Source organism: Phocoena phocoena, chromosome 15 (genome assembly GCF_963924675.1).
Source record: "Phocoena phocoena chromosome 15, mPhoPho1.1, whole genome shotgun sequence".
NCBI classification, from domain to species: domain Eukaryota; kingdom Metazoa; phylum Chordata; class Mammalia; order Artiodactyla; family Phocoenidae; genus Phocoena; species Phocoena phocoena.
The window spans coordinates 16,506,485-16,533,111 of record NC_089233.1 but is presented as its reverse complement, the minus strand read 5'-3'; the positions used below and the strand labels follow the sequence as shown (position 1 = coordinate 16,533,111).

Here is a 26,627-nt window from a genome sequence, read left to right as displayed (position 1 = left end):
ACTACAGAGCCCACATGCTCTGGAGCCTGCACGCCACAACTAGTGAAGAGAAAACCCACACGGCACAACTGGAGAGAAGCCAGCAAGCCACAACGAAGAGCCTGCGTGCCACAACTAAAACCTGACACAGCCAAAATAAATAAATAAATAATCTTAAAAAAAACCCTGAAGGGCGTGCATTGGCAGAGGTCATATTTTGCCTCCCTCCATAAGGCCAGGGTGAGGCAAAATCATGTTGAACGTATTCTAGGCCTCCGTCAATAATGCCATGTGGGGCTTCCCTGGTGGTGCAGTGGTTGAGAGTCCGCCTGCCGATGCAGGGCACATGGGTTCGTGCCCCGGTCCGGGAAGATCCCACATGCCGCCGAGCGGCTGGTCCCGTGAGCCATGGCCGCTGAGCCTGCGCGTCCGGAGCCTGTGCTCCGCAACGGGAGAGGCCACAACAGTGAGGCCCGCGTACTGCAAAAAAAAAATAAAATAAAAAATAATGCCATGCGGTACAATTCCAGGTGGCACCAATCACTCTGTATCTAGGGCAGGGATTGGGGCAAATCTGGTCCGTGGATTGTTTCTGTACAATCAGTTAGCCAAGACTGGATTTTACATGTTTAAAGAGTTGTTCGAAAGAAAAAAGGTATATGTGACAGATCACATGTGGCCTACAAAGCTTAAAATATTTAATATCTCGCCCCAGACAGAAAAGGCTTTGACAACACTGTTCAGTGGTTACCAGTTCCAGACTGGAAAATGGAAAGGGACTTCTTAGAAGTGGGCAACACAATGACTCTACCTTCTGCCAAAGGATGCTAAACTGGCCAAATTTAGTACGGGGAAGCCTAGAGATGCAGATTCTTCAGCCTTTCCATCACCTTTCCTGCCTGGTTCTACTGCCTCTGTGGCCGCTCCTTTCTTTGGCTTCCCTTTCACCTACCACTCACATGTGGAGAGTTCGGTCATTAGCTGCCTCCTCCTCTACGCTGACCATTCCTGAACTATAATTATCACTAAGTACAACGGTTAAGAGCTAGGATCACAGAGTCAGGCTGCCTTATTGTGCCATCTATCTACCGCACTTCCTAGTTATGTGATCTCAGGCAAATCACTTAACGTCAGTTTTCCCAACTATAAAATGGAGATAACAGGGTTATTCTAGAAGGATTAAATGAAGTATGGCATGTAAAGCACCCAGCATGTGAGCAGTCAGTAATCTGGCTCTGATAAATGTTACCCACTACTGTACTTTTGACAACCATTTAGAAGCCACTCAATCCGAAATCTTTTGTTCTTTTCCTTCTGCGACAGACTAGTAATTGTGCCCCCATGGTCCACTCTCTTCTTTTAATAATATAACCCCCAAGTTTAAATGAACACACAACCATCCAGATAGAGGCATTTTCGCCTTCTCCACAGGATGGTAAGAATATGAGACTAGGTTCTAGCCCATGGGATCAGGGTAATTTCCAGGCCCTCTATTTTCTCTTCCCCTTCCTATGGGCCTGAACAATGATGTGGGGCTGGTGCGCTAGCTTCAACCATACAGATGAGAACCACCACCTAGGGGATGGTGAAGCATTAAGACAGTAGGACCCTGAGTCCCCAGATGATCCTGTAATATAGTTGTTTGACTCCAAGCCAGGGCCACTCACCTACCTCTAGACAGTCACATGAGAACTGAACTATTCTGTGTGAATCACTGCTTTGGAGTCCGTTTGTTAGAGCAGCTTAATAGTCTAATTAATATGCATCCCAAACCTTAACCTCCAACTGCCTTGCTTATGTTCCAGAGGAACCTCAAACTCAACATTCGTAAAACCAACCTCATTATCAAACCCACTCTGCACCCCTGCTCTTCTTGTATTTCTGTACACAAAGACTAGCCCAACGATTTCTTGATAACATCCCTATTGTCAATTTATCCCCAGACACGAGAATCTGTCGCTCTTACCACTCTCAGATTCAATCTGTCACAGAACCCCACAGCTTGACACATACATCCCTCTTCTATCATTCCCTCATCTCTAACCCCAACCCAATCCCGGCTTTATTTATTTATTTTTAAAATTTATTTACTTATTTATTTAGACTGTGTTGGGTTTCACTGCTTCGCGCAGGCTTTCTCTAGTTGCGGTGCACGGGCTTCTCATTGCGGTGGCTTCTCGTTGCGGAGCATGGCTCTGGAGCACAGGCTCAGTAGTTGTGGCGCACGGGCCTAGCCGCTCCGCAGCATATGGTATCCTCCTGGACCAGGGCTCGAACCTGTGTCCCCTGCATTGGCAGGCGGATTCCCAACCACCGTGCCACCAGGGAAGCCCCACCCTGGCTTTAGATGCTTTTTACTCTGGTAGGCTCTCTGCCTCCAACTCTATACTCCACAGTACTTCTCCATTACCCTTCTTAAAAATGGATCCATTCTATTTTGTTTCCACAAGTCCAAAGCACTTAGCCTTTATGAGATGGCCCCCGGATTAAGCCTCTAGTTGATCTTCTGCACATACTCCACAAACACTTTATACCAACCACACTATTCTTTTGCTCCTCTCATCCTGTTTAAGTGCTATTTTTCCTTTGCCTACATCAATGCTTTTCAAACGTGGTGAAGGGCCATTAAAAAAATTTCCAGCCTATTGTGGGTAAATACTTTTGAAAACACTATACACACAAATTAGAAAATCGATCACATGCTTAGATATCACAGCAATGGCAAAGCTTCTCAGTGCTTACTCTTAATTATGATGCCTGTTTTGTCATGGACAGGCTAACTGTGCATCCACACTGGTCTGAGGACTACACTTCACACGAGTCTAGACTAACTCTCCCTTTTCCCTGCCTGGTGAACCACCACCCATCCACTCACAATGTCCATCACCACTGCCTCCATTATGCTTTCCCTGACATTTATGCCCCATAATCACATCCTATTCAATATACCCACCACGTTTTAAAAAAATGCCTGTTATAACTTATCACATGTTATTACAATTTTCCGGTCAAATGTCAAAGAGCAGCAAGCTCTTTGAAGTCAGGGATATGTGCAAGTCATCCCTGCATGCTGAGCCTTGTGCCTGTCACGGGATAGAAGCTTAGAAATATAATTAGGAAACAAATGTGTCCAACACACCTCTGGCGACACACAGACAGGCAGAACTGCAGCAACTCTAAACAGACCTTTAATGACTGGGGTGTGGCTGGACCTAAACGCTGAATGGTTTAGGGCACTGGGGACTGAAGTCAAGCAATCAGTAGGCCGTCTGAGACTGCTGCTGGCGGTAGCCACCCCGGCGCATGTAGCCCTCATTTTTGCGGTAGCCATCCTTCTGGTCTGCAGGAGAGAGATGGGGAGGGGAGGGGTGAATGCCAAGGGAGAGGTAGTAAGGGGGCCAGGACCCTGGGAGCGCAGAGGGGATGGAAGCACTCACCTCGGAAGTAGCCACCATAGGTACCCTGCTTGTGGTCAAACACCCGCTCATTGTTTTCCACCAGGCTGCCCAGCTTCTCAGCCAGCTGCAGTGCCAGGTTCTGCTGGGCAGTGGGCTCAGTGCGGTGCATCACCACTGTCTGTGTCGGCTGGTCCAGGGAGGCCTGACAGAAGTGAGGCGGAGGAAGGGACAGATCAGTCTCCTGTACTCCAATCTCTTCATGACTCCACCTGCCCATGTGCCCATGTGATGGCCCTTACCATCAACTCCTCGTTAATGATCATCTTGCTGATGATGGAGTGCACAGTGGGCAGGTCCAGTTCAAACATGTCAGACAGTGTCTCCATGCTGGGGACAAAGAAGGCCAAGAGCAGGGAGCAATTAGGACCCTCGACCACAAAGCTGGGGCTCCTGTGCCTCCTCAGGGCCCATCCTACCTGATGGAGTCATAGACACTGCTGTAGGTGAAGAGGTAGGTCCGCAGTGACTCTTCCTGGATCTTCCTGTGGGGAGAAGGGAGAAAAGGAGGAGATCTTCAGTGAAGGAGACCAAGTCTTTTCTTCCCCACCCACTAGGGTCTTGTTCTCTGCTCACCTAACCAGCATGCTTCGGACTTTGTCAGCCTCCGGGAAAAGGTCCCACACTTTGCCATTCATCTTCTCGTTGATGATAAAACTGTGGCAGGTCTTCCAGTCACCCATCTTCATGGCCTTGGAGGCAGCGACCACGTGTTCCCTCATTGACTCGGGGGGACCTGAAAGGTTGGGAATGAGGGAGGGCCTAGGGAAACTTGGGATGAGGACTCCTTCCCCCACAAGCACTATTTAAGGAGGAACCCAGGCTAGGAGAGCAAACAACTGGACCGAGACTCTCCCAGCTCTCCATTAAGTAGCCATGTGACTGTATAAGTCACTTAATATCAGAATAACTGTATTTACATTTAGACTTAGTCTATGATGTGCCTCAGGGGATTGGTGAGTTCCTTGAAAGTGCTGACAAATTGCTGTGTGTACCCTTATGCACATTTTCTTAGGAAAGGGTCCACAGCTTTTATCAGATTCTTACAAGGTTCACTGACCTAAAAAAAATGTCTAACATCCACTGCAGGCAGTAGTAGAGAGGCGGGGAATGTGAACCAAGAAGCCCTAAGAGATGCTGGACATACAGATTTTCACTGGCAATTTTCCAATTAAAACAAAACAAAGTAAAGCATCACTACATAGCCCAAACATAATTTGCCTGAAGTGCGCCTGCACTTAATATGACCATACACACAACCAGTAGAGGACAAATCTGTAGAGGGACGTGGCTGTGGACAGTAAGCTTGGCTCAGTTGCCAAGTCCTTCCATGCACCAGCCTTACAGGAAGGACGCAATTCAAATTCCTTTCCCAGTGAAATCACAACTCACTCAACCTCTGGATTGAATGATCAGATCTCTAAAAGTGCTCAAAGAAGCCAATGTTAGATTCTTGAATGCCAAGGGTCCAGTTAGTTAGCTAAAAAATAATACGGATGAAAGGGAAAAAGAGAAAAAGGTCAGAGAGACACATACCAGCTGTGTTAACCCTGGGTAAAGTCACTTAACTTTTGTGCCTCAGTTTCTTAATCAGGAAAAAGGGGGTCATAATAGTATCTTCATAGGGTTATGACTAATGAAAAATAAATGAATTATTATTATTTATAAAACACTTCGTGCCAGGCAGAAAAAAGTACTATGTAAGTTTATACTAAATTAAAAATATTGTTGGAATCAGGTCATGGAGACTTTTAACTTAGTGACTGAGGCAGCTGGACTTTATTCTACAGGCAATGAAGAACTTCTGAAGGTGCTGGGGGTGTATAACATCATACACTTGGTAGAAAGATACTACTGACAAATACAGACTGAAGGGGAAAATGACAGAAAGCAGGGAGCTTAATTTGTAAGCTAAGACAACGTGTCCTATGGTAAGAGACCATGGAGACTACTTAGTAAAAATGATGCTTTTAGGCCATACATGGAGATGCCATTAAGTCAAATGGAATCATCTTGTGGGAAAGTTTACTCCCTTTATCTTCTCTTAATCCTTTGATTACAAGTAGTCAAGGAAGAAACGAGCAAAGCCTGCTGCACTGCAGAGCCCCACACTCACCCAGCAAGGGCTGTCGCTCGCCCACCCGCAGCTGGTGATGGAACTGCTTGCTGATCATGCGTCGGCGGGCGTCACTCTCATGGGCGGCCATGTAGGGGATCTCCAGGAGCATGGCCGACACCAGGTAAACACACTCCAGCAGCTCCAGATTTATGTGCAGGTGGAAGGGCACCTGCCGGCGCCGCTCCACCTTCTCCTGCTCCTGGTTGCGCTCTTGCAGGCTGCGCAGCAGCAGGCCCTGGCCCAGAAGCTCCTTGGCCCGGCCGCTTGACTGGATGTCCAGCAGGGCATTGTGAGCATCCTTGGTCAGGCCTTGGCGGAAGGCACAGATGCCCAGCTGCACCATGGTGCGGTTGTACAGGATCTAAGAACGAAGGGCAATGAACTCAGAGGCGACAGCCACAAGGCAAGTCTTTCACAGGGTTAGGACAGAGAACAAAATAGACCAGTTCCTCCCCTTCCATGGAGCTTACACTCTAGGGACAGGGGTGTGGAGGACAAAATAAGCATAATATGCAGGTGGTGACCCAAGCTAAGGAGAAAAATAAAGCAGACGAGGGAGTTAAGAAGGGAGTCTGAGTGGTGGCAGAAGTGGTGGGAACTCGCAATTTTATGTAGGATAACTAGGGAAGGCCTCATCTTGAAGAGGATGTTTAAAACATAAAGACCTGGGCTTCCCTGGTGGCGCACTGGTTAAGAATCCGCCTGCCAATGCAGGGGACACGGGTTCGAGCCCTGGTCCGGGGAGATCCCACATGCCGTGGGGCAACTAAGCCTGTGCACCACAACTACTGAGCCTGTACTCTAGACCCCGCGGGCCACAACTACTGAAGCCCATGGGCTTAGAGCCTGGGCTCTGCAACAAGAGAAGCCACTGCAGTGAGAAGCCCGTGCACCACAACGAAAACCCAATGCAGCCAAAAATAAATAAATTAATTTTTTTAAAAACTTAATAAATAAAGACCTAACAGAAAAAGAAAGAGCAAGTCATGCAGATCTCTGGAAGAACAATATTCTAGGAAAAATGAAAAGTAAGTGCAAAGGCCCTTATGCCAGAGGTATTCAAGGACAAGGAATGCACTATGGCTAGAGCTGGTAAAAGATGTGATCAGAAACTGGAGGCTGGGCAAGCACAGGGCGTTGTAAACCATGTTAAAGATTTTAAGATGGGCCTTCCCTGGTGGCGCAGTGGTTGAGAGTCCACCTGCCAATGCAGGGGACACGGGTTCGTGCCCCGGTCCGGGAAGAGCCCACATGCTATGGAGCGGCAAGGCCCGTGAGCCATGGCCGCTGAGCCTGCGCGTCGGAGCCTGTGCTCCGCAACAGGAGAGGCCAAAACAGTGAGAGGCCCGCGTACCGCAAAAAAAAAAAAAAAAAAAGATTTTAAGATGGGAAACCACAGGAAGCTTTTGAGCAAATAAGTGACATAATTTGACTTCATTAACAGGGTTATTCTGGCTGCTGCATTAAGAACAGCCTGAAGGGGCTTCCCTGGTGACGCAGTGGTTAAGAATCCATCTGCCAATGCAGAGGACATGGGTTCGATCCCTGGTCCAGGAAGATCCCACATGCTGTGGAGCAACTAAGCTTGTGTGCCACGACTATTGAGACCACATGCCGCAGCTACTGAAGCCTGCGTGCCTAGAGCCCGTGCTCTGTAACAAGAGAACCACCGCAAGGAGAAGCCAGCACACTGCAACAAGAGAAAGCCCACGCACAGCAACAAAGACCCAATGCAGCCAAAAATAAATAAGTTTATTTAAAATTAAAAAAAAAAAAAAAAAAAGAATCTGCCTGCCAAAGCAGGGGACATGGGTTCGATCCCTGGTCCGGGAAGATCCCACATGCCACGGAGCAACTAAGCACACGCGCCGCAACTACTGAAGCCCATGCGCCCTAGAGCCCGTGCTCCGTAACAAAGAGAAGCCACTGCAATGAGAAGCCCGTGCACTGCAATGAAGAGCAGCCCCCACTCGCCGCAACTAGAGAAAGCCCACACGCAGCAATGAAGACCCAATGTGGCCAAAAATAAATTAATTAAAAAAGTAAAAGGAATAAACATTAAAAAAAAAAAGAAAAAGAAAGAACAGCCTGAAGGGATATAAGAGCAGAAGCAGAGAGAGAGACCGGGAACATGATGGTGGCTTAGACCAGAGGGTGGTGGTGGAAGTGATAATAAGTGGTCAGATAGGGATTTTCAACACAAATGGGTGGGGAATCAAATGTGAGAGAAAAACAAGAATCAAAGATGAATTCAAGGCTTGTGGGCCTAGGCAACTGAAAAGATGGACTTGTCAATAATTAAGACAGGGAAGATTGTAGGTAGTACGGATTTTCGTGGGGGGGAAAGACCAAGTCTTTACTGACAACAAAAATATAGAGGTCAATACCGGTCATGAACTTAGATACAAAGAGCCTTAAAAAAATACCAGTGAGCAAAATCCAGCAATACATAAGAGAGATAATATACCATGACCAAGTAGGATATATCACAGGAATGAAAGTCTGATATAAAAATCTAAAATCACAGTTATTCACCATATAAACAGAATAATGGAGAAATAACTGTGCATTATTTCAATAGATGCAGAAAAAGATTTTGACAAAATTCAACACCTATTAAGGACAAAAATTCCCAGCCAACTAGGATCAGAAGAGAACTCCATCAATCTGAGAAAGTCTATCTACAAAAATACTATCTATAAAAATAGGTAACATTCTTCTTAATGGTGAAATGTTCACTGCTTCCCTGCTGATACTGGGAAGGAGGCAAGATGTCTGCTCTCACTTCTATTCAGCACTAAGTATTAGAGATTTGAGTCATTACAATATGGCAAAAAAGAAACAAAAAAGAAAGAAAAGTTTCAGAGACCCAATACAGCTGTCCCTCAGTATCCATGGGGGATTGGTTCCTGGACCCTCCATGGATACCAAAATCTGCAGATGCTCAAGTCTCTTACATGAAATGGAATAGTATTTGAATATAACTTACGGTACGTCCTCCCATGTAATTTATATCATCTGTAGATTACATGTAACATCTATACAATGTAAGTGCTATGTAAATAGTTACCAAACAAGGCAAATTTTGGTTTTTTGGGGGAACTTTCTGGAATCCCTCCCCCTCCCCCCAAATATCTTCAATCTGCACTTGGTTGAATCTGCAAATACCCAGGACAGAAGGCAGACTAAAACTGAATTTAGCAAAATGGCAGGATCCAAGGCCAATGTAAGAAAATTAACTCTTATTTTTAGATACTGGTAGTTAACAATTTAAAAATGAAATTAACAGGAGTTCCCTGGTGGTCTAGTGGTTAGGATTCAGTGCTTTCTCTGCTGTGGCCCAGGTTCAACCCTTGGTTGAGGAATTGAGATTCTGCCAGCCATGTGGACAAAATAAAAAATTAAATTTAAAAATTGCATTTACGATAGCATCAAAAATAGTATAATTCTCAGGAATAATTTTTTAAAAGATATATATTACCTCTGCAGAAAGAAACTGAAGAAATTAAACAAAGAATAACACGTAAGATCAACAGGTTCAAAGTTGTTAAGGTGTCAGTTCTCCCAAAATTGATTTACAGATTCAATATAATCCCAGCAGGCATTTTTGCACAAATTGACAAGCTGATTTTGAAATTTATGTGGAAATGCAAATGTCACAGAACATTCCAACTATTCTTAAAAAACAACAAAGGTGGAGGAGTCATACTACCTGACTTCAAGACTTACTCTAGGGACTTCCCTTGTGGCGCAGTGGTTAAGAATCCGCCTGCCAATGCAAGAGACATGGGTTCGAGCCCTGGTCCGGGAAGATCCCACATGCCATGGAGCAACTAAGCCCATACGCTACAACTACTGAGCCTGCGCTCTAGAGCCTGCAAGCCACAACTACTGAGCCCGAGTACCACAAGTACTGAAGCCTGTGTGCCTAGAGCCCACGCTCCACAACAAGAGAAGCCACTGCAATGAGAAACCCACGCACTGCAACGAAGAGCAGCCCCTGCTCGCCGCAACTAGAGAAAACCTGGGCGAAGCAACGAAGACCCAACGCAGCCATAAATAAATTAATTAAAGACTTAACCCTAAAGGCACAGCTATCGAGACAGTGTGGAACTGGCGTAAGGAAGGACAAAAAGATGAATGAATGGAATAGAATAGAGAGCCCAGAAATATATTTACAGGGTCATGTGGTTGGTTTTTCATGTGGTTTTCCACAAAGGCACCAAAGCAATATAACGGGGAAAGAACGTCTCTGACCCTGACTTCACACCATATGCAGAAAACATAGACCTAAATGTGAAAGCTAAAACCACAAGAACTTCCAAAAACTAAAAATACAAAAAGAATATCTTTATGAATTGCAAGTAGGAAAAAGTTTCTTTAGATAGGACCCAGAAAATAACCAAAAGAGATAAAACTGATATATTAGAATATACATCAAAACACATGGTTAAGAAAATGAATAGGCAAACCACACACTGGAAAAAAATTGTAAAGCATTTATCTGACAAAGGACTGGTATCCAGGATATATAAAGATTTCCTACAACTCAATAATAAAAAATGAATAATCCAATCTTTAAAAAAAGGGGAGGGGCAAAAGCTGACCAGACATCTCACAAAAGAAGATATATAAAGGGCCAATAAACATTTAAAAAGTAGTCAATTTCAATAGTTATCAGGGAAATACAAACTAACACCACATTGAGATACCATTAGACAACAACCATGATGGCCAAAATTAAGAAGACCAACAACACTAAATATTGACAAAGTAGAAGTGAAAAATGGTACAACCATTTCTGAGTTTCTTTCTTTTTTTTTAAAATAAATTTATTTACTTTTGGCTGCCTTGGGTCTTCACTGATGCGCACGAGCTTTCTCTAGTTGCAGCGAGCTGGGGCTACTCTTCGTTGAGCAGAGTACTCAGTACTGAGTGGGGGTTCAGTAGCTGTGGCTTGCAGGCTCTAGAGCACAGGCTCAGTAGTTGTGGGCTAGTTGCTCTGCGGCATGTGGGATCTTCCCGGACCAGGGCTCAAACCCGTGTCCCCTGCATTGGCAGGCAGATTCTTAACCACTGAACAACCAGGGAAGTCCCATTTTTGAGCTTCTTATAAAACTGGACATACACCTACACTATGATGCAGCAATTCCACTCTTAAGTATTTACCCGAGAGAAACCATACATCCACACAAACTTATACATAAATCACAAGAGCTTCATTTATAATACCCCAAACTGGTTGATCAGGTATCAAGAGAAAAATCAAGAACCTGTGATAAATTCATACAATGGAATAAAAAATAGGTGTGCTATTCAAAAAGCACCACCAGACAGGCTCACCACATGTTTTACACATAAATACCTCACAATTGTTCTAAACACACATTTGTAGGATCTATACCTAGACACAACTGTAATACTCCTACATGAAAATGTCCTCACAATGCTGCCACACACAAAATTTTATGTTTCACACATCACACTGTATTTGGGTCCTTGTCCTTCTCAGTTTAACTGCTTAAATGCTTTTTCATCTTTTTAAGTAAGATGATCTCCTAATGTTTGTCCCACACCAGACACACAGTAGTTATAATAAATGTTAGTTGAACCCAAATCCTATCCCGGAGAACTCTATGTTAACATGTAGGAGAATCAAAGAATGCTAGCACTCGGGAAGGACCAAGTGTCTCCCTGTATCTGCATTAGTCAGACAGGTGGCTAATCTGCCTGAGCCACTTTGCCTGAACAGAGTGGACGGGGGGCCTGGCCTGGTCTTCCCTTTGCCACCAGGGCCACAGCGCCTCCTTCCCATCCTACCTGTACTGGTGGGTCCGCGTGCTGAATGTTGTCTTGTAGGTGGCTCATGAGCATGAGGTCACGGGCCTGGTACCAGCGGGAGTGCAGAGCATGATGGTAGATATGGCAGAGGATGGCGCATGTGCGGATTCGGTCTGTGCGGTCCTTGGCATAGATGTACTTGCACAGTCTCTCCATGAGCACAGCTGAGTCCTCGCCCTCATTTTCAGCCTGGTCTTGCTCTGACTGGAGGGGTAGGGGGAGATATTGTTGGAGGAGGAAATACGTCAAGGACAATGGTTGTAAATGGCTCAGCCTTCAGCAACCAAAGACGAGACGCCATCCAGCCTCTTCCTAGTCCCTCTGCTCCACCACAGACAGTCCCCAGGGAATAGAAGATCTGCCATGAAGTCCTGAAAGACACGCAGAACCAATGGACACACCCCTCTCCCCTCTGACATGGTGGCCAAGCACTTACCTTTGAGGAGCCCTCAGGGGGGGTAAGCTGCCGCTGATGGGCCTTGTAATCAAACTTGTAGTAGGTGTGGAGGATGCGCCTCAAGTAGATGCGACAGATCTCGTCAGTGGTGCCCTTCTCCTCCAGGTAGCGCTGCACACGCTCAATGATGGTGCACACCTGTGCCTCGTCCTTCAGGTGCTCCACGTACTCTGGCACGGAGAGCACCCACCCTCAGCTTAGCCAGGCACCCAGGCTTTCCCAATCATATGTCCCTCATCAATCCAATTACCTCTGCATGTGTGTTCTGTACCCATCAGGAAAGTCTAACCCACTGTGCCCTAAAAATACCATCCTCTCCTGGGACATGTCAAGCTCACTCTCCATTGCTGTCAGGCACTCTCTTCTGCTAATTCCTCCCGATTAACTCCTCCTCCTCCTTCTCATTCGGCTCTCACCTCAAATGTGCCCTACCTACAGATGCTTCTTCAACCATTATCTAAAGCAGCCACCACTCCAGACATCCTGTCACATGTCCCGATCTGAATTTCTAATTCACACTTTACGTTATCTACAACTGACTCGTTCATTTCTTTGTAGAACTGCCTTGCTTCAGCACTGAAATGTAATCTCCATGAGCATGAAGGCCCCAAGCCTTCATCAATATACCTTTGACTTGGTGGACACATGTGGACACTCACATGTTACTGTGTAAATGTCCTGCATTTCCCCATTCTAATGCTTAAGGCGTACAAGCTAAACAAGCCAAGTGGACAGAGATCATCATACCCCAACAGTTCTCAAAGCAGCAGACAGCACCATCACTTAGGAACATGTTAGAAATGCAAAGTGTGAGATCTCACCGAGACCTATTGAATCAGGAGCTACGGGAGTGGGGTCCAATATTTTAAAGAGGCCCTGTGGTATGAATGCTGGGGTGAGGAAGGGCTGGCTTTCCCAACATTCTCACTTAGTATAATCCTTCATTTTAATCCCTGCACTCTTCCTCTCACTGATGCCCATGCTTGCTCAGGCTCACCTTGGGAGTGAGGATCAGTGTTTTGCATTATCTTGGTAAATTCTTCATCCATTCGTTCCACCAGAGTTAGGATACAGCCACGGACACGCAGCGGCTGAAGAGAAGGCAAAGGAGGAAATAAATTAGCCCAGATTCCAGTCCTAGACTTCAACCCTTCTGTCTCCAACAAGCCTTCCCAAAGCAGACAACACACACTTCCAAATAGCCTGCCAAATCCCCTCTTTACCTGGTCAGCGTTTTGCAGGTTCTCACTCTCTTCCAGAATGTTCTCTCCAACAAAGATGTTGGGGTTTGCAAACAGGATATCCATCAGCTCATTGATGCAGTCCAGACACTTCTGCCACATCTCAGGCTGCCAAGAGATCAGACAGCAGTCAGAGGTGTGAAGGTGGAACAAGGAGATGCCTCCCAAGAGCCCTACACCAGGAATCCATGGGCCTTCAACCACCAAGACTGCTCCAACAGTCCTTGAGTCTTGAGTCACTAGCCACCTTCCCATGACCCACCAGCTCCGCCGTGGGATGCTCGCTATTGCTCTCACCTTCATGTATGTGGCCAGGTTGGGGTTGTAGTCATAAAGAGAGGCGATGATATTGAACTTGATCTTGACGATGACACCCTCTCCCAGGTTGTTTTCAGAAGCAATCTGAACCAGCAGCTGTAGCAGCTCAATCTGGGCTGCACTGGAGGGGTATAGAATTGGGTGAGGCACAGGAAACAAATAAAAAAGTCTTATCCTGTCATACAGCACACCCTCTTCAGACAAGAAAGGCAGCCTCATCCTCAATACCCACCCCTAGCCTCACCACCTGTATACTTGCTTCTCTCTCATAAATTCCAAACAGAAATAGCAATAATGCTAACAATCTAACATCCTCTTTAGTCACTGAATAACTAAAGAAGAGTATTATTCCCATTTTACAGATGGGAAAACAGCTCCCAAAGGTTAAGTGATTGATCTAAGGTCAAACAGAATGTAAACAGCAGAAAATAGACAGGTGTAGTCCAAGTACATCATTCCTTCTACTGTAGCCACACACAGATCTTCCCAAAAGAGCACCTTCCCCACCAACCTCCACCCCGTGTCTTAAGAGAAAATGAGCTTTCACCCTGTAATGACACAGCCCAGGCCCACGAATCTTACCGATCAGTTCCCTTCTTGCCTCGTGCCTGTAGGATCTCATTCAGTTTCTTGATGACAACAGCGTGGGTGATCTCAGTTCCCTTGGCAAACATTTTTGGCTTCTCCTAGGATATCACACAAGTTATGTGCAGGCTGACAGAAACCTATTCTTGCCTTAATTGTTCTCCTGAATCTGACCAGGAGGGTACCTGTATGCTCTCCCAAACTGTTTCCCAATTCCTTTTCGTTCTAAAATCCTCACCTTAACCAGGGGCACTCCACCCCGGACCCTTTCCCACTCCCCGCCTTCATTGTCTTCCTCCTCCTCATCCAGGCGCTTGGATTTCCTATCGTGCTTCTTCTTGGCTTTGTCCTCCCGTTTCTTCTCAGCTGCCTTCTTGTCCTCCTCTGTGGTGGGGGCCCTGCCAAGAGACACAGGAGAAGATGAAGGATCAGCCCCCTCTCCACCTTGAGGCTCCTTCGCCCAACAAAATTCCTCTTTTTCTATTCCTGGGTCCAAGTTACACTCTTCAAAAATGACCTATGGATAACTGTAACCATAACCAAAGCAAGGACCACTAAGCATTTGAATCTGCCAGACCACTTACCAAGGTCTGTTACCATATTACACTAAGCAACTCATATGAAGGAAAGAGTATGGCCTAGTTTAATAAGACGGGGGTGCTAACCAGGCCGCTACAGACACGGAAATCAGCCTGTCATGTTGCTCCACAACTAAGCTCTAAGGTTTTCCAAAGAATCCATAAGCAACACAGTTGTCCTTTGGTACTAGCTGCTCTGTCCAGACTAATCTTTTTTTTTTTTTAATAAATAAATCTATTTAGTTAGTTAGTTAGTTAGTTAGGGCTGCGTTGGGTCTTTGTTGTTGTGCATGGGTCCTCTCTAGCTGCGGCTAGTGGGGGCTACTCTTTGTTGCAGTGCGCCATCTTCTCACTGCGGTGGCTTCTCTTGTTGAGGAGCACGGGCTCCAGGCGTTGTGGCTCCAGGCTCTAGAGCGCAGGCTCAGTAGTTGTGGTGCACACGCTTAGTTGCTCCACGGCATGTGGGATCTTCCTGGACCAGGGCTTGAACCCGTGTCCCTGCATTGGCAGGGAGGTTCTTGACCACTGTACCACCAGGGAAGTCCCCAGACTAATCTTTTTATCACCAACTGATTCATCAGTTTAAAATCAGTGCTTAGAAAAAAAAAAAGAGCAAAAAAATTTTTGCGGTTCCCAGACTGGCTGCTTTTCCCTGCCTTTCTTTCCCCTCTTATGACAATTATTAATATAAATTCTGAATTTAAAAAAAACTGTTCAATACAACAAAATGTCCCCAACAAAAAAGAAAAAGATCACTGGCTACCTCAAAGTGGACTTAAGCTATTTGATGTCTGAAACCATTTCCAGACTTTAATATTTATATAATGAAATATAAACCAAATGACAGGGAAAAATTATTTCAAACTTTATAAAGATAGGAAAGTCTCTCCAGAAAGACTTGAACAAACATTCAAGTTATCTATAATTAAAACATCATTTAAACGTTTATAAATAAACTTCATTTTAACTGCTTAAAAGGTTTGAATATGCTTTAGTAATAGTTTATAAATTTGCCAGTTGGATTAAAACTTGCCCTTGCCAAAAGATTTATGCCATAATTTTTTTGGGGGCGGGGCCATGCCACGTGTCTTGTGGGATACTTGTGGGATCTCAGTTCTCCAACCAGGGATGGAACCCGGGCGATGGCAGTGACAGCGCCGAATCGCAACCACTAGACCACCAGGGAACTAACTCCCTATGCCATAACTCAATAGAAGCTTAATGGTTTTTCCTCCTGTACTAATGCAATACTCTGTAATGATAAAAACTCATTTCATAGGTAAAATCCTTTGCAAATACGTGAACTATGTTCATTAAGCTGAAACTGCTTGGTCTGCATCATCCAGCCCCAAAGCTCTGAGATCACAGGACTTCATGCTATTTAAAAATCAATGCTGTCTAAACTTCAAAAGAACTTAATTATCCTTGGCCTAAAGTTTTACTCGAAGCCCTCAGGATATTGTGATTCACACCTCAAAAACACAAACTCTCACCCTATGAAATTCTAACCGAAAGACCTAAAACTTGACTTGATCTCTCCCCTATGACAGATTATACCTTGGTATATTCACATCTTGTTAGAATCGATCAGAAAACTGACATTTATGCTCTCAGCTAGAGGGACATCACCAAATACACCTCCACCTAAATACACAGCTAAGAAGCTGAAGACATTAAGAGACACCAATAGAAGTTAGTCCTAAAACTACACTGAAAAGGACCATTCCACACCCTCTTAACCACAACTATGATCTAGACGTCCTAGACATACACTCTTCCTTAGGATCCTAACAACCTGGAGATCCAGTCCCACCAGAGATCTATCCTGAGGTTCACTTTTAAAAAGGCCTCCAGAAGCAGGTAGCTCTTAGAAGCAGACAGCATCTCGGAGAGATTCCACAGGGCAACCATATCAGATGTAGACAACGTCCTCCAAAACCCTTCAGATTAGGATTCATAATTGAGACAACAAACGTTTTCTGTGTATTCCTCCTCTTTTAACTTCTTCTGTATCAGTTCATCATTATCCAAGTTTCACAGTAAAAATCTTGGTTGCTCACTACTGGAAGAGGTCATTGACAGGATGTGACCATGGGTTGACCCAAGAACTGGACCCAGGGTATTGGAGGCTCCTTACTCCCCTCCTCTGTCCTTGGAATGTACGTTCTGCTCACGGTTCCCACCTTAGGAGCCTTGAGACGCTTAGGATGCAGCCTTGAGAGCAATATGTTGAGACCATCTGATCTGAATATGTGACTGAGCTCTATTAGAGCCTCTACATAAACTCTTAAGATTCTGGAAGACAGGTGCAGAGATCTACTCATCTTGAGGCCGCCAAAGATAAACCCTGTATTTAAGTTCCCTTGCTTATTACACCTGCCACCTACCAATCTGGAGTGGTCTGCCTCTTTCTTCGGTCTTTCCTTGTCCTCTGTGCATGGGGATAGTTTCAGATTTTACCAGGGAGCTCCCACGGTTGCAAACCAATATCCACATTTGATTAAGACTCCAACATGGTAACTTATGAGAAGGGGTCCAAGATACTAGATTTCATCAGTTTGTACTTAAGAATTCCTACCCCAACTACAAATTCAGAAACACGAATATGTGATCTGTAATTTACCTCTAGTATGGTCCAAAATAACAAATAATTTAAACATTTTAGCCCCAAGCTAACAAATTCCTTAGCTAAGAATTAACCTTAAATAGGGAATTCCCTGACAGTCCAGTGGTTAAGACTCTAAGCTTTCACTGCCAAGGGCACGGGTTTAATCCCTGATCAGGGAACAAAGATTCCATAAGCCACATGGCTCAGCTAAAAATTAAAAAAAGAATTAACCCTAAATAAAACTGATCTCAAATGCTGGTCAGTCAAGGCTAATAAATAAAGATGTGCAATAAATAACATCTTATTGAACCTGGATGAATACTTTGGAAAAAACAAATCAATTAAGAAAAAAGCCACTTGATTAAAAGTTCACTAAAGTGATTCTTAAAGACATTCCCCTACATAGGCTTAGCCTGATTAGAAAATTAAATAAAGGTCCTAAATGTTTCTTTACTGTATCTGTGACTATCCTCATATTTTCTGCCCAAACCCACTATCTAATATCCAGGTGCTTAAATGTTGCTAGACAACCTTATTATCCCACATCAAAGAAATTGAAGCTCTTGAGATTAAATGTGTTCCGTTACGTGCTTGTTTTGACCAAAAGATGAAAGCTGAGAAATTCTGACAAGAGGAAGGGTATAGACTGGTTTAATATGGAGATGCTGAAAAAGGATGCTGGCAGACATTATAGGGACAGCCTGTCATGTTTCTAGATAATCCATTAACAACTGAAACTAACCTTGGCTAGCTTAGATAGCTAATGAGTTTACACACACACAAATGTGCAAACAAAATTCAACGTTCCCACCACTGTCTCTGGTTTTTCCCTCTCTCTTTATTCCTCTTTCTCTTATCAAATTCTTTTTTGTCTTGGTTGGAAATCGATCTTAAAAGTTGGTCTACCTTGTTATACAAGTAAAATAGTGTCTCTGAATTATTCTTTGACACTACAAAGCCACAAACGCTTAATGTCAATAAGGCCTTTGAGGATCCCATGGTTAACCCAACCTCTGACACTTGACATTTTAACTAAATCTAATTTTAGATTATCAAGGGTAATCTCTATAGTAAAAATAACAAAGATAGGATTAATCTTAAAATAATTATTCTGAAAGCCAAATCTCTCCCAACCAAATTATATACTGTATGAATCCATTTATATAAAACTCTAAAAACTGCCAACTTATCTAGTGATAGAAAGCAAATCAGCAGTTGACCACAGAAAGGGCAAAGAGAAGTGGGGCAGGAGAGAAGGTTTACAAAGGGGCATAAAGCAATTTTTAGGAGTGATGGATTTTATTTACTCTGATTGTAGTGATGGTTTCATGAGTATAAACATGTAACAACTTATCAAATTGCTAACTTTAAATATGTGTGGTGGGCTTCCCTGGTGGCGCACTGGTTAAGAACCCGCCTACAAATGCAAAGGATACGGGTTTGAGCCCTTGTCTGGGAAGATCCCATGTGCCGCGGAACAACTGAGCCTGTGGGCCACAACTACTGAGCCTGCACTCTAGAGCCCGCAAGCCACAACTACTGAGCCCACGTGCCACAACTACTGCAGCCCATATGCCTAGAGCCCATGCTCTGAAACTAGAGACGCCAACATGGAAGATTGGAATTGACAATATATACAGCAATATGTGTAAAACAGATAACTAATAAGAACCTGCTGTATAAAAAAAAATTAAATTAAAAAGAGAAGGCCCCATAATGAGAGTCCATGCACTGCAACGAACAGCCCCCGCTTGCTGCTACTAGAGATAGCCCACGCGCAGCAACGAAGACCCAACGCAAAAATAAATAAATAAATTTATGTTAAAAAAAGGAAGTTAAAAATACGAAGAGGATAAATAGAAAGCACATAATAAGAGAGCAAGAACAAGACAAAATACATTTATAATCACAATAAATGTAAATTAACCTGCATAGATTAAAAAGCAGAGATCAAGTTTTGGAGACAGTGGTGATGGTTGCACAACCGAGTGAAAGCACTCAATGACACTGAATTGGACACTTAAAAAATGATTAACAGTAAATTTTATGAGTGGCACAATTGAAAACAGAAAAAAAACAGCAATGATCATAAGATGAAAAAGAAAAAAAAACCGAGCTTGGTTTCTAAGAGACATCCCTAAACATAAACCATGGTAAAGTACAAAATAAAAGGACAGGAGAAGATATACAGTTGACCCATGATCGACATGGGATACGACATGGGGATGGGGTGGCAATCCCCCATCAAAAATCCGCATGTGACTCTACAGTTGGTCCTCTGCATCTGAAGATTCAACCAACCATGGACCGTGTGGTACTACAGCATGCATTTACTGAAAAACGTCTGCGTATAAGTGGACCTGTGCAGTTCAAACCAATGCTGTTCCAGGGTCAACTGTATGTGTGTTCTCAAAGATGCCCTATTATCAAGCAGAGGAAGCCCCCTTCTATTCCTACTTCGTTGAGTGCTTTTTTTTTTTTTTTTTTTTTTTTTTGCAGTACGAGGGCCTCTCACTGTTGTGGCCTCTCCCGCTGCGGAGCACAGGCTCCGGACGCGCAGGCTCAGCGGCCATGGCTCACAGGCCCAGCCACTCTACGGCATGTGGGATCTTCCTGGACCGGGGCACAAACCCGTGTCCCCTGCATCGGCAGGCGGACTCTCAACCACTGCGCCAGCAGGGAAGCCCTGCTGGACTGGTTTTTGCTGAGGATTTTTGAATCTAAATTCATAAAAGATATTGGTCTGTTGTTTTCTTTTCTCATCATGTCCTAAGTTTAACCTTAGTCCCCACTTGTTCCCTCAGATAGGAGCCTTTGTGCAATGCACATGTGCAGTGCACACTACACACACTGGTCCAAATAATGGAGACTTCAATACACAATTACTGAAAAGACAAAAACACAAAGAAGATATAAAAAATATGAACCAATAATAAGGTTGATAGTTCTATAGGATGTCAGTAGGCTTAAAATATGAGTTTCACAGTAAAGCAAATTTAAGAAATAGCTAATGAAACAAAGTGAAACAGATCTATTTTGCTTAACTGATACATGGTTGTAAACTCTCCAAGAAGGGAATATGATACTGTGTGGCCTTTGTCCTCAGTTCCTGACACAGAGCTCCTAAATCCCTCGGAATTTCCTGAGCAATAGGAGCATCTTTCATTCTAATGAGGCCTTCACAGGCCTCTAGAAAGCTTTCAGGATGGGGGCTGGTTGCCAGAAAGATCAAAGCATGATTAGAGGGGTGGAACTGATAGCTCCACCCTCTGATCACCGGGGAGGATAAGAGGGACTGGAAATGGAGCCCATCATCAACAGCCAACGATTTAACCAATCATGGCTATGTAATGAATCCTCCATAAAAATCCTTAAATGATAATTTGGAGAGCTTCCTGGTTGATGAACCACTGAAGTGCTAGGAGGATGGTGAACTCAGAGAGTACACTGAAGCTCCATGCCCCTTCTCCCATACCCTGCCCTATGCATCTCTTCCATTTGGCGGTTCCTGAGTTGTATCCTTTAAAATACGCTGGTAATAGTAAGTAAAGAGCTTTCCTGAGTTCTGTGGGTCGATCTAGCAAACTATCAAATCTGAGGAGGGGACTGTAGGAACTCTCTGAATTTAGAGCCGGTTGGTCAGAAGTACAGGAGCCACACTTGGAACTTACAACTGGCCTCTAAGGTGGTGGCAGTCTCAAGGGGTCTATGCTAACTTTGGGTAGTGTCAGAACTGACTTAGTGTTGAACACCCAGTTGGTGTCCAGAGAGTTGGAGAACTAGCTGGTATGAGAAAAAAACACATATGGTGTCAGAAGTGTTGTGAGTAAAAAGACATCAGATACACAATACTCCCCCTGCATTTGACCAGTGTTCCCTGGAGCACACAATGAAAAATGCTTCTCAATAAAATGGCTGTGTCTGACCCCTCTAGTGTGAGGGAACTCACTAACTCCTGAAGCTGCATAACCCCAACTTTTGAAAGCAGGAAAGCAACCCTTAGAGCATCAGTATTTCTGCCAGTTATCACTGAGCTTGATACTCGACTTCTGTAGAACACAAAGGGATAGGTGTCACCTTGACTTCAAAGGAGGAAACTAGGACCTAAGAAGGCTAAGTAACTCACCCAAGTTGACAGATACTCAAGTAGTAAGGGCTGTGACCAGAATCCAAATCAGAATCCTCCCCCATACCATGACGATACTAGTAAAGTTCAGGAAGGCTTGCTGCAGTCTATATGCTATATGCTAGGTTCTCAGGAAGAGTGAGAAGAGAAGCTACTGTCTCTGAGGGCACACCACATGCCAGTCCCGGGCTGAGCCAGGCGTATCACCTCCCTATATTTTTGCAGGTATCCTTGAGACAGGGTCAAGTACCACTCCATTTTACAAAAGATAAAACTGAAGACTGGAAAGGTTAAGGAGCTTATCCAATATCACACAGCTAATCAGCATCAAAGAGAGATAAACACTCAGTCCACATGCAGCAAGTAATGTCATGGCTAAATATTTGGACACTGGAAACTTCAAATCTCATCTGCAGGACACATTAGCTTTATGATCTTAGCCAACTAACATACCTGACTCTGAGATCCCTCTGTTGGCCTCTACAACCTAAGAGGACTCCATTGGGGGAGGAGCAATATAGGAGTAGGGGATTAAGAGGTACAAACCACTAGGAATAAAATGAGCTACAAGGATATACTGTATAACACCAGGAACTAATCTATAAATGGAGTATAACTTTTAAAAATTATGGATCACTAGGGACTTCCCTGGTGGTCCAGTGGTTAAGAATACACCTTCCAATGCAGGGGACGTGGGTTCAACCCCTGGTCGGGGAACTAAGATCCCACATGCTGTGGGGCAACTAAGCCCGCGTGCCGCAACTACTGAGCCCGCAAGCCACAACTAGAGAGAAGCCCATGCCTCAATGAATAGCCTCTGCGCTGCAACAAAAGATCCCACATGCCACAACTAAGACCCGACACAGCCAAATAAATAAAATAATATAAAAAATAAGTTTAAAAAAAAAAAAAAAGTTTAGAAAGTTATGGATCACTATACTGTACACCCCTAATTTACATAGTATTATAAAGCAACTATACTTCAATAAAAAAACTTTTTAATGTAAAAATAAATAAAAATAAAAGACAAATAAAAACTGAAATGGGAAAAATAAATAAATAAATAAATAAAAGGACTCCACAGGAGCAACAACTTTCAAGATGATTAAAAGCTTCCTACCCCTCCCACTGTAGCCCAAAGTACCATTACTTTTCTTACTTTTTAAGGAATCTCGACGCCAGCACTGTCTGTTTCCCTTCTTCCTCCTCTGAATCTGAATCAGAAGATGTGGAACCTGTGTCCCAATCTTCATCATCTTCTGAATCTTCTGAGTCCTCATCTTCATCCTGAGAGGAAAAAAAGATGATCAGAAGAAACAAGATGGGAAGACTGACTCGCGTCTCTGCTCTCCCTGCTGACAGGTTTCAGAGACTCTCCAGAGCAGCAGAGTGGTTGAATCAGGATATTAAGAGCTGGACTGGACCACCAAGACCCAGAGAGAAGTGCTAACTTGCTCCAGGGACACACAGCTCCCCTGGGGCAGAGCTGGGCCCAGAATCTAGTTCTCCAGATTCCAAGTCACTCAGTGCTCTAATCGAAGAGGAAATCTGTCCCCAGACCAGACTCTGCTAAACCCCACCCCTCCCAACCCTAAGGCTCTGTGAGTCTTTTCTTCTCCCCAGAGACCCAAGAATGGTCCACAGCAGACAAACCACCCCTCAGTGTAACCCTGGCTCTTACCTCCATCTTTTTGAGGAACTTCCGACTCTCGCTAGAAGGAGCTTCTGATTTCTTCTTTAGGAAAGTGGAAGCACTGACTCCTTCATCATCCTCATCCTCATCTGAAGAGCCTGGTGGGAAAGGGGAGAGAAAAAAAGTTAGAATAGTGAAGAGATGAATGGCAACCAAGAAAACAAGCCAAGGAAACCCTTAATTTTAGAGCTCCTAACCATTTGCAATTAAGGCTTTTCCTCACTCACCTTCTGAATCCTCCTCATTCTTCTCGGCATCTTCATCTGCAGACTGCTCAGGGTTCTTGACGGAAGGAAACGAGAGAATAATGGAGGATGCCTGCCAACGACCCATCCCACCTCCTCCACCCCACAGAGCTTTCTCATGATTCCCTCTCCAGTCACACACCTCCCATTTGCAAATACTTTGTTGTCTCAGTCATGGGGTCACTGTCCCCAAAGTTCAGAAAGTCTCCCTCTAGCACCCTCACCTGCTTGTAATTTGTAATATGGGACTCAAAATCTCGGTTGTATTTTCGGATCTTCTGGCGCAGGGTGCTCAGGGCCTTGGCATTATTCTTGTTCATCTTCTTCTTCCCTTCCTTATCTTCCCACAGCTGAAGGAAAGAATAGGGAAGAAAGGGAGAACAGGGATCTGAGATTAAGTAGTATTCCCTAAACTTCAGGCTTCACAACTTTTGGGTCTTGCTATCTACAAACATCTATACTACTTAAAAACTATACCTCTTATTGTTTACCAATGCTTTATTTATGTATCAAAAGTACAAAACCACAAATAAGAGGTAATATAAAGATACATACAATTAAAATTCTTAACATAAAAAAGTCCCTCTCCTTATGTTTATAAGAACGTATTTCTTATGTTCTGGGAAATACTGAGTATCTGGCAAACAACTCAGAGGAGACATGATCCCTGGGTGTGGGTCAGGAGAAAGCTCCAGGTCCACAATCCCCTTCTAGATCCCCCTGCATCCACAGGAATCACACCTCATTAAGATAGTCCTCCAGGTCAGCCAGGATTCGGATATAGAACCGGGGGACACCTTCCTTGTCCACAATGCTCTTAGCCTTCCCATATGCTTTTCCTAGGAGCTCAAACTCTTCCAGGCACTTGGTGACATCCCGAATCTTCATGGCATTACGGATGGTCCGGATAAGGTTGGTCAGTTCCTCAAACCTGGTTTGAGAGCCCAATACCACATTGCACATGCCCACCATCACCAACCAGAAAACCCACCACTGCTCCAGAAACTCCCCATCACCCCGCCTCCCCATGGCCTCACCTCTTATCCTTGGCGCTTCTGACAACTCTCTTGGTATCTTCTTCATCCTCACTCAGCAACAATGGCCTATTTGGAAGGAACAGAGACCATTAACCTCTGTTCCTAGCTCCAGTCTTTCCAAATGATCTCTCTTTTTCTTCTCCGATGGGGCAGGTAGCCCATTCCTACCACACTCATCTTGTTTTATTCTTCCTCTTCACGGCCTCATCATATAGAACTCAATCTTTTAAGCTTACTTCAAAGTAAAGCCTTTTATCAAATGTTGTAACACATTAAAAAAAATGACCGTCTCCAGCCTCTCAAACATAAACAAACGGAAGTGCTTATTTACTGTGTCAAAAAATTAATTATGTGAAAACACAAGTCACTAAGAATTACTAAAAGAAGTTGAGAAAAGAGGTACTTTACCTAGAATGAATGGAAAAGGTGGTACTTGAACTAGGTCCTAGAAAGCGGTATTTCCCAGAGTGTGACAGGCCGAGGGCAAGGAAAGAGTCTCAACGGCTTTGACACCTCCATTACTAGATATTTTTACTTAATAATTAAAAACCAGACCACAGACAGCATTCAGCTGGCAACAATATCTCTTTTCTTTCCATCTTATTAGCTTTTCCAATTATTTCCTATTTTATAGCAAGTGATGTTGATTTTCCACTTGTAACACAGATATGAAATCATATTCATGTGGGTATACACAGATTCTATTTTTCACTTTTAAAAATGAGTTTTAGGGCTTCCCTGGTGGTGCAGTGGTTGAGAGTACGCCTGCCGATGCAGGGGACACGGGTTCGTGCCCCGGTCCGGGAAGATCCCACATGCTGCGGAGCGGCTGGGCCCGTGAGCCATGGCCGCTGAGCCTGCGCTCCACAACGGGATAGGCCACAACAGTGAGAGGCCCGCGTACCGCAAACAAACAAACAAAAAAAGAGTTTTATGCTGAAACAAGACTTTGAAGTGGTATGTATATATATTCTTAAGTACAGGTATGTGACAAAAATAATGAAGGTGGCATGTGTATGACAGAAGTTTGAGAAACATTCCAATGTTCCAAAGGGAGAAAAGAATTTTAATTTGCAGAGATGGGTGAAGAGTATTTAAATGGAGATAAACAACAGAAAAATACTAATAGATGTTTAAGAATCTCAGAGCCAGATCAAGGAACTCCCAGGTATCAAGCGAGTATTGGGGGTTTCTTGCTGATGCAACACACCCAGCCAGTGGGAAACCTTTTCTCTGTGACTCTATCCTTTGCCTGGTGGGTGGATTCCCACAATTCACAGCACCCTTAGCGTTACGGTTGTCCCTCCAACAATGCTCCGGTCCCTTAAACTCTCAACATCCTTAGAACCCGCTCTCACCGCCCCCATTTCCATTCCCCTCCCATATACGCGGCCTTCCACAGCCTGCCGAACCCCTCACCCCATCGAGTCGTCCCCATGGCCCAGGCCCTCACTCACTGTTTGCCGTAGTTACCCCCGACAGGTTTGGTGACGAGCTCCTCCCCGGACAGGGACGACTCGGACTCGCTGTCCGAACCGGTGGTAAAAAACCGCGACATGGCGACGGCGCGGAGCGGCTGCGGCGGGCGCGGCCAGACCTACGGTAAAGCCCGAAAGTCGCGGGCCACGAGAAGGGGCCCGGGCCGCCACCTCCTGACCCCCATCCTCACAGTCTCCGCACGTATCCCAACCCGGGTCCCCCTCCCCGAAGCAAAAGGCCAAAGAAGTACTTACCAGGTGACCGCCGGAATCACACCGCCTAGCCGAAACAGCGGAAATTCGGCGAGGAGAAGGCGGGACTTTTGCGTCACTTCCGGGAGAATCACACCGCTTAGCCGAAGCAGCGGAAACGCGGCGAGGAGAAGGCGGGACCATTGCGTCACTTCCGGGAGACGCTGACGAACTGTACCGTGCGACTACAACTCCCAGTGGCCCTCGCGCCTCGCAGGGGGCAGGGTCGGGCCTGCGGTAAACTTGGCTGGGAGGAGGCGGTCTCGAGATTCCTGGATTCCACCGCGCTTTGCCCTCGGGTGTTATTGCTCACAGCCAGCCAACCAACCACACACCTCACCTGTGGAATCAGAATTTCAGGGCCAGGGGTTTACTTTCTTAAAGCGCCCACGCGATGCTGATGAGCTGCAAGGTTTTGGAGCCAGGCTTAGAGCAAACTTCGGATCGGACTTTGTATTCGAATACCAGCTCCATCACTTACTAGTGTGTGAACCTAGTCAGATTTCCTAACCTCTCTGTGATTCAGTCTCCCCAGGTTAGGACCATAATAGGACCTACTTCATAGGGTGTTATGAGAACTAAGTGGCTTAGTATATGTGAAGCATTTAGGACAAT

The 26,627-nt window shown here is 44.8% G+C and overlaps 1 protein-coding gene across 2 annotated transcripts; it reads right to left on the bottom strand.

Annotated features, from left to right (window-relative positions):
- Nucleotides 1-3,149: 3,149 nt before the first annotated feature.
- Nucleotides 3,150-25,840, bottom strand: LOC136134357 (eukaryotic translation initiation factor 3 subunit C). Of its 2 annotated transcripts, none has more exons than XM_065891815.1 (20): nt 25,740-25,840; nt 24,283-24,348; nt 23,987-24,176; nt 23,470-23,595; nt 23,228-23,282; nt 22,989-23,098; nt 22,467-22,594; nt 14,234-14,393; nt 13,993-14,096; nt 13,390-13,531; nt 13,075-13,200; nt 12,849-12,942; nt 11,831-12,021; nt 11,374-11,598; nt 5,551-5,914; nt 4,011-4,170; nt 3,854-3,919; nt 3,677-3,764; nt 3,417-3,579; nt 3,150-3,319 (listed from the first exon to the last, which is right to left on the bottom strand). In XM_065891815.1, exons 1-20 carry the CDS (start codon nt 25,838-25,840, stop codon nt 3,237-3,239), a joined length of 2,742 nt encoding a protein of 913 aa, XP_065747887.1. In that variant the 3' UTR covers nt 3,150-3,236. The 2 variants fall into 2 exon arrangements, with proteins under 2 accessions (XP_065747887.1, XP_065747888.1); XM_065891816.1 differs by having other exon boundaries at nt 23,470-23,565.
- Between the last annotated feature and the right edge of the window lie 787 nt (nt 25,841-26,627).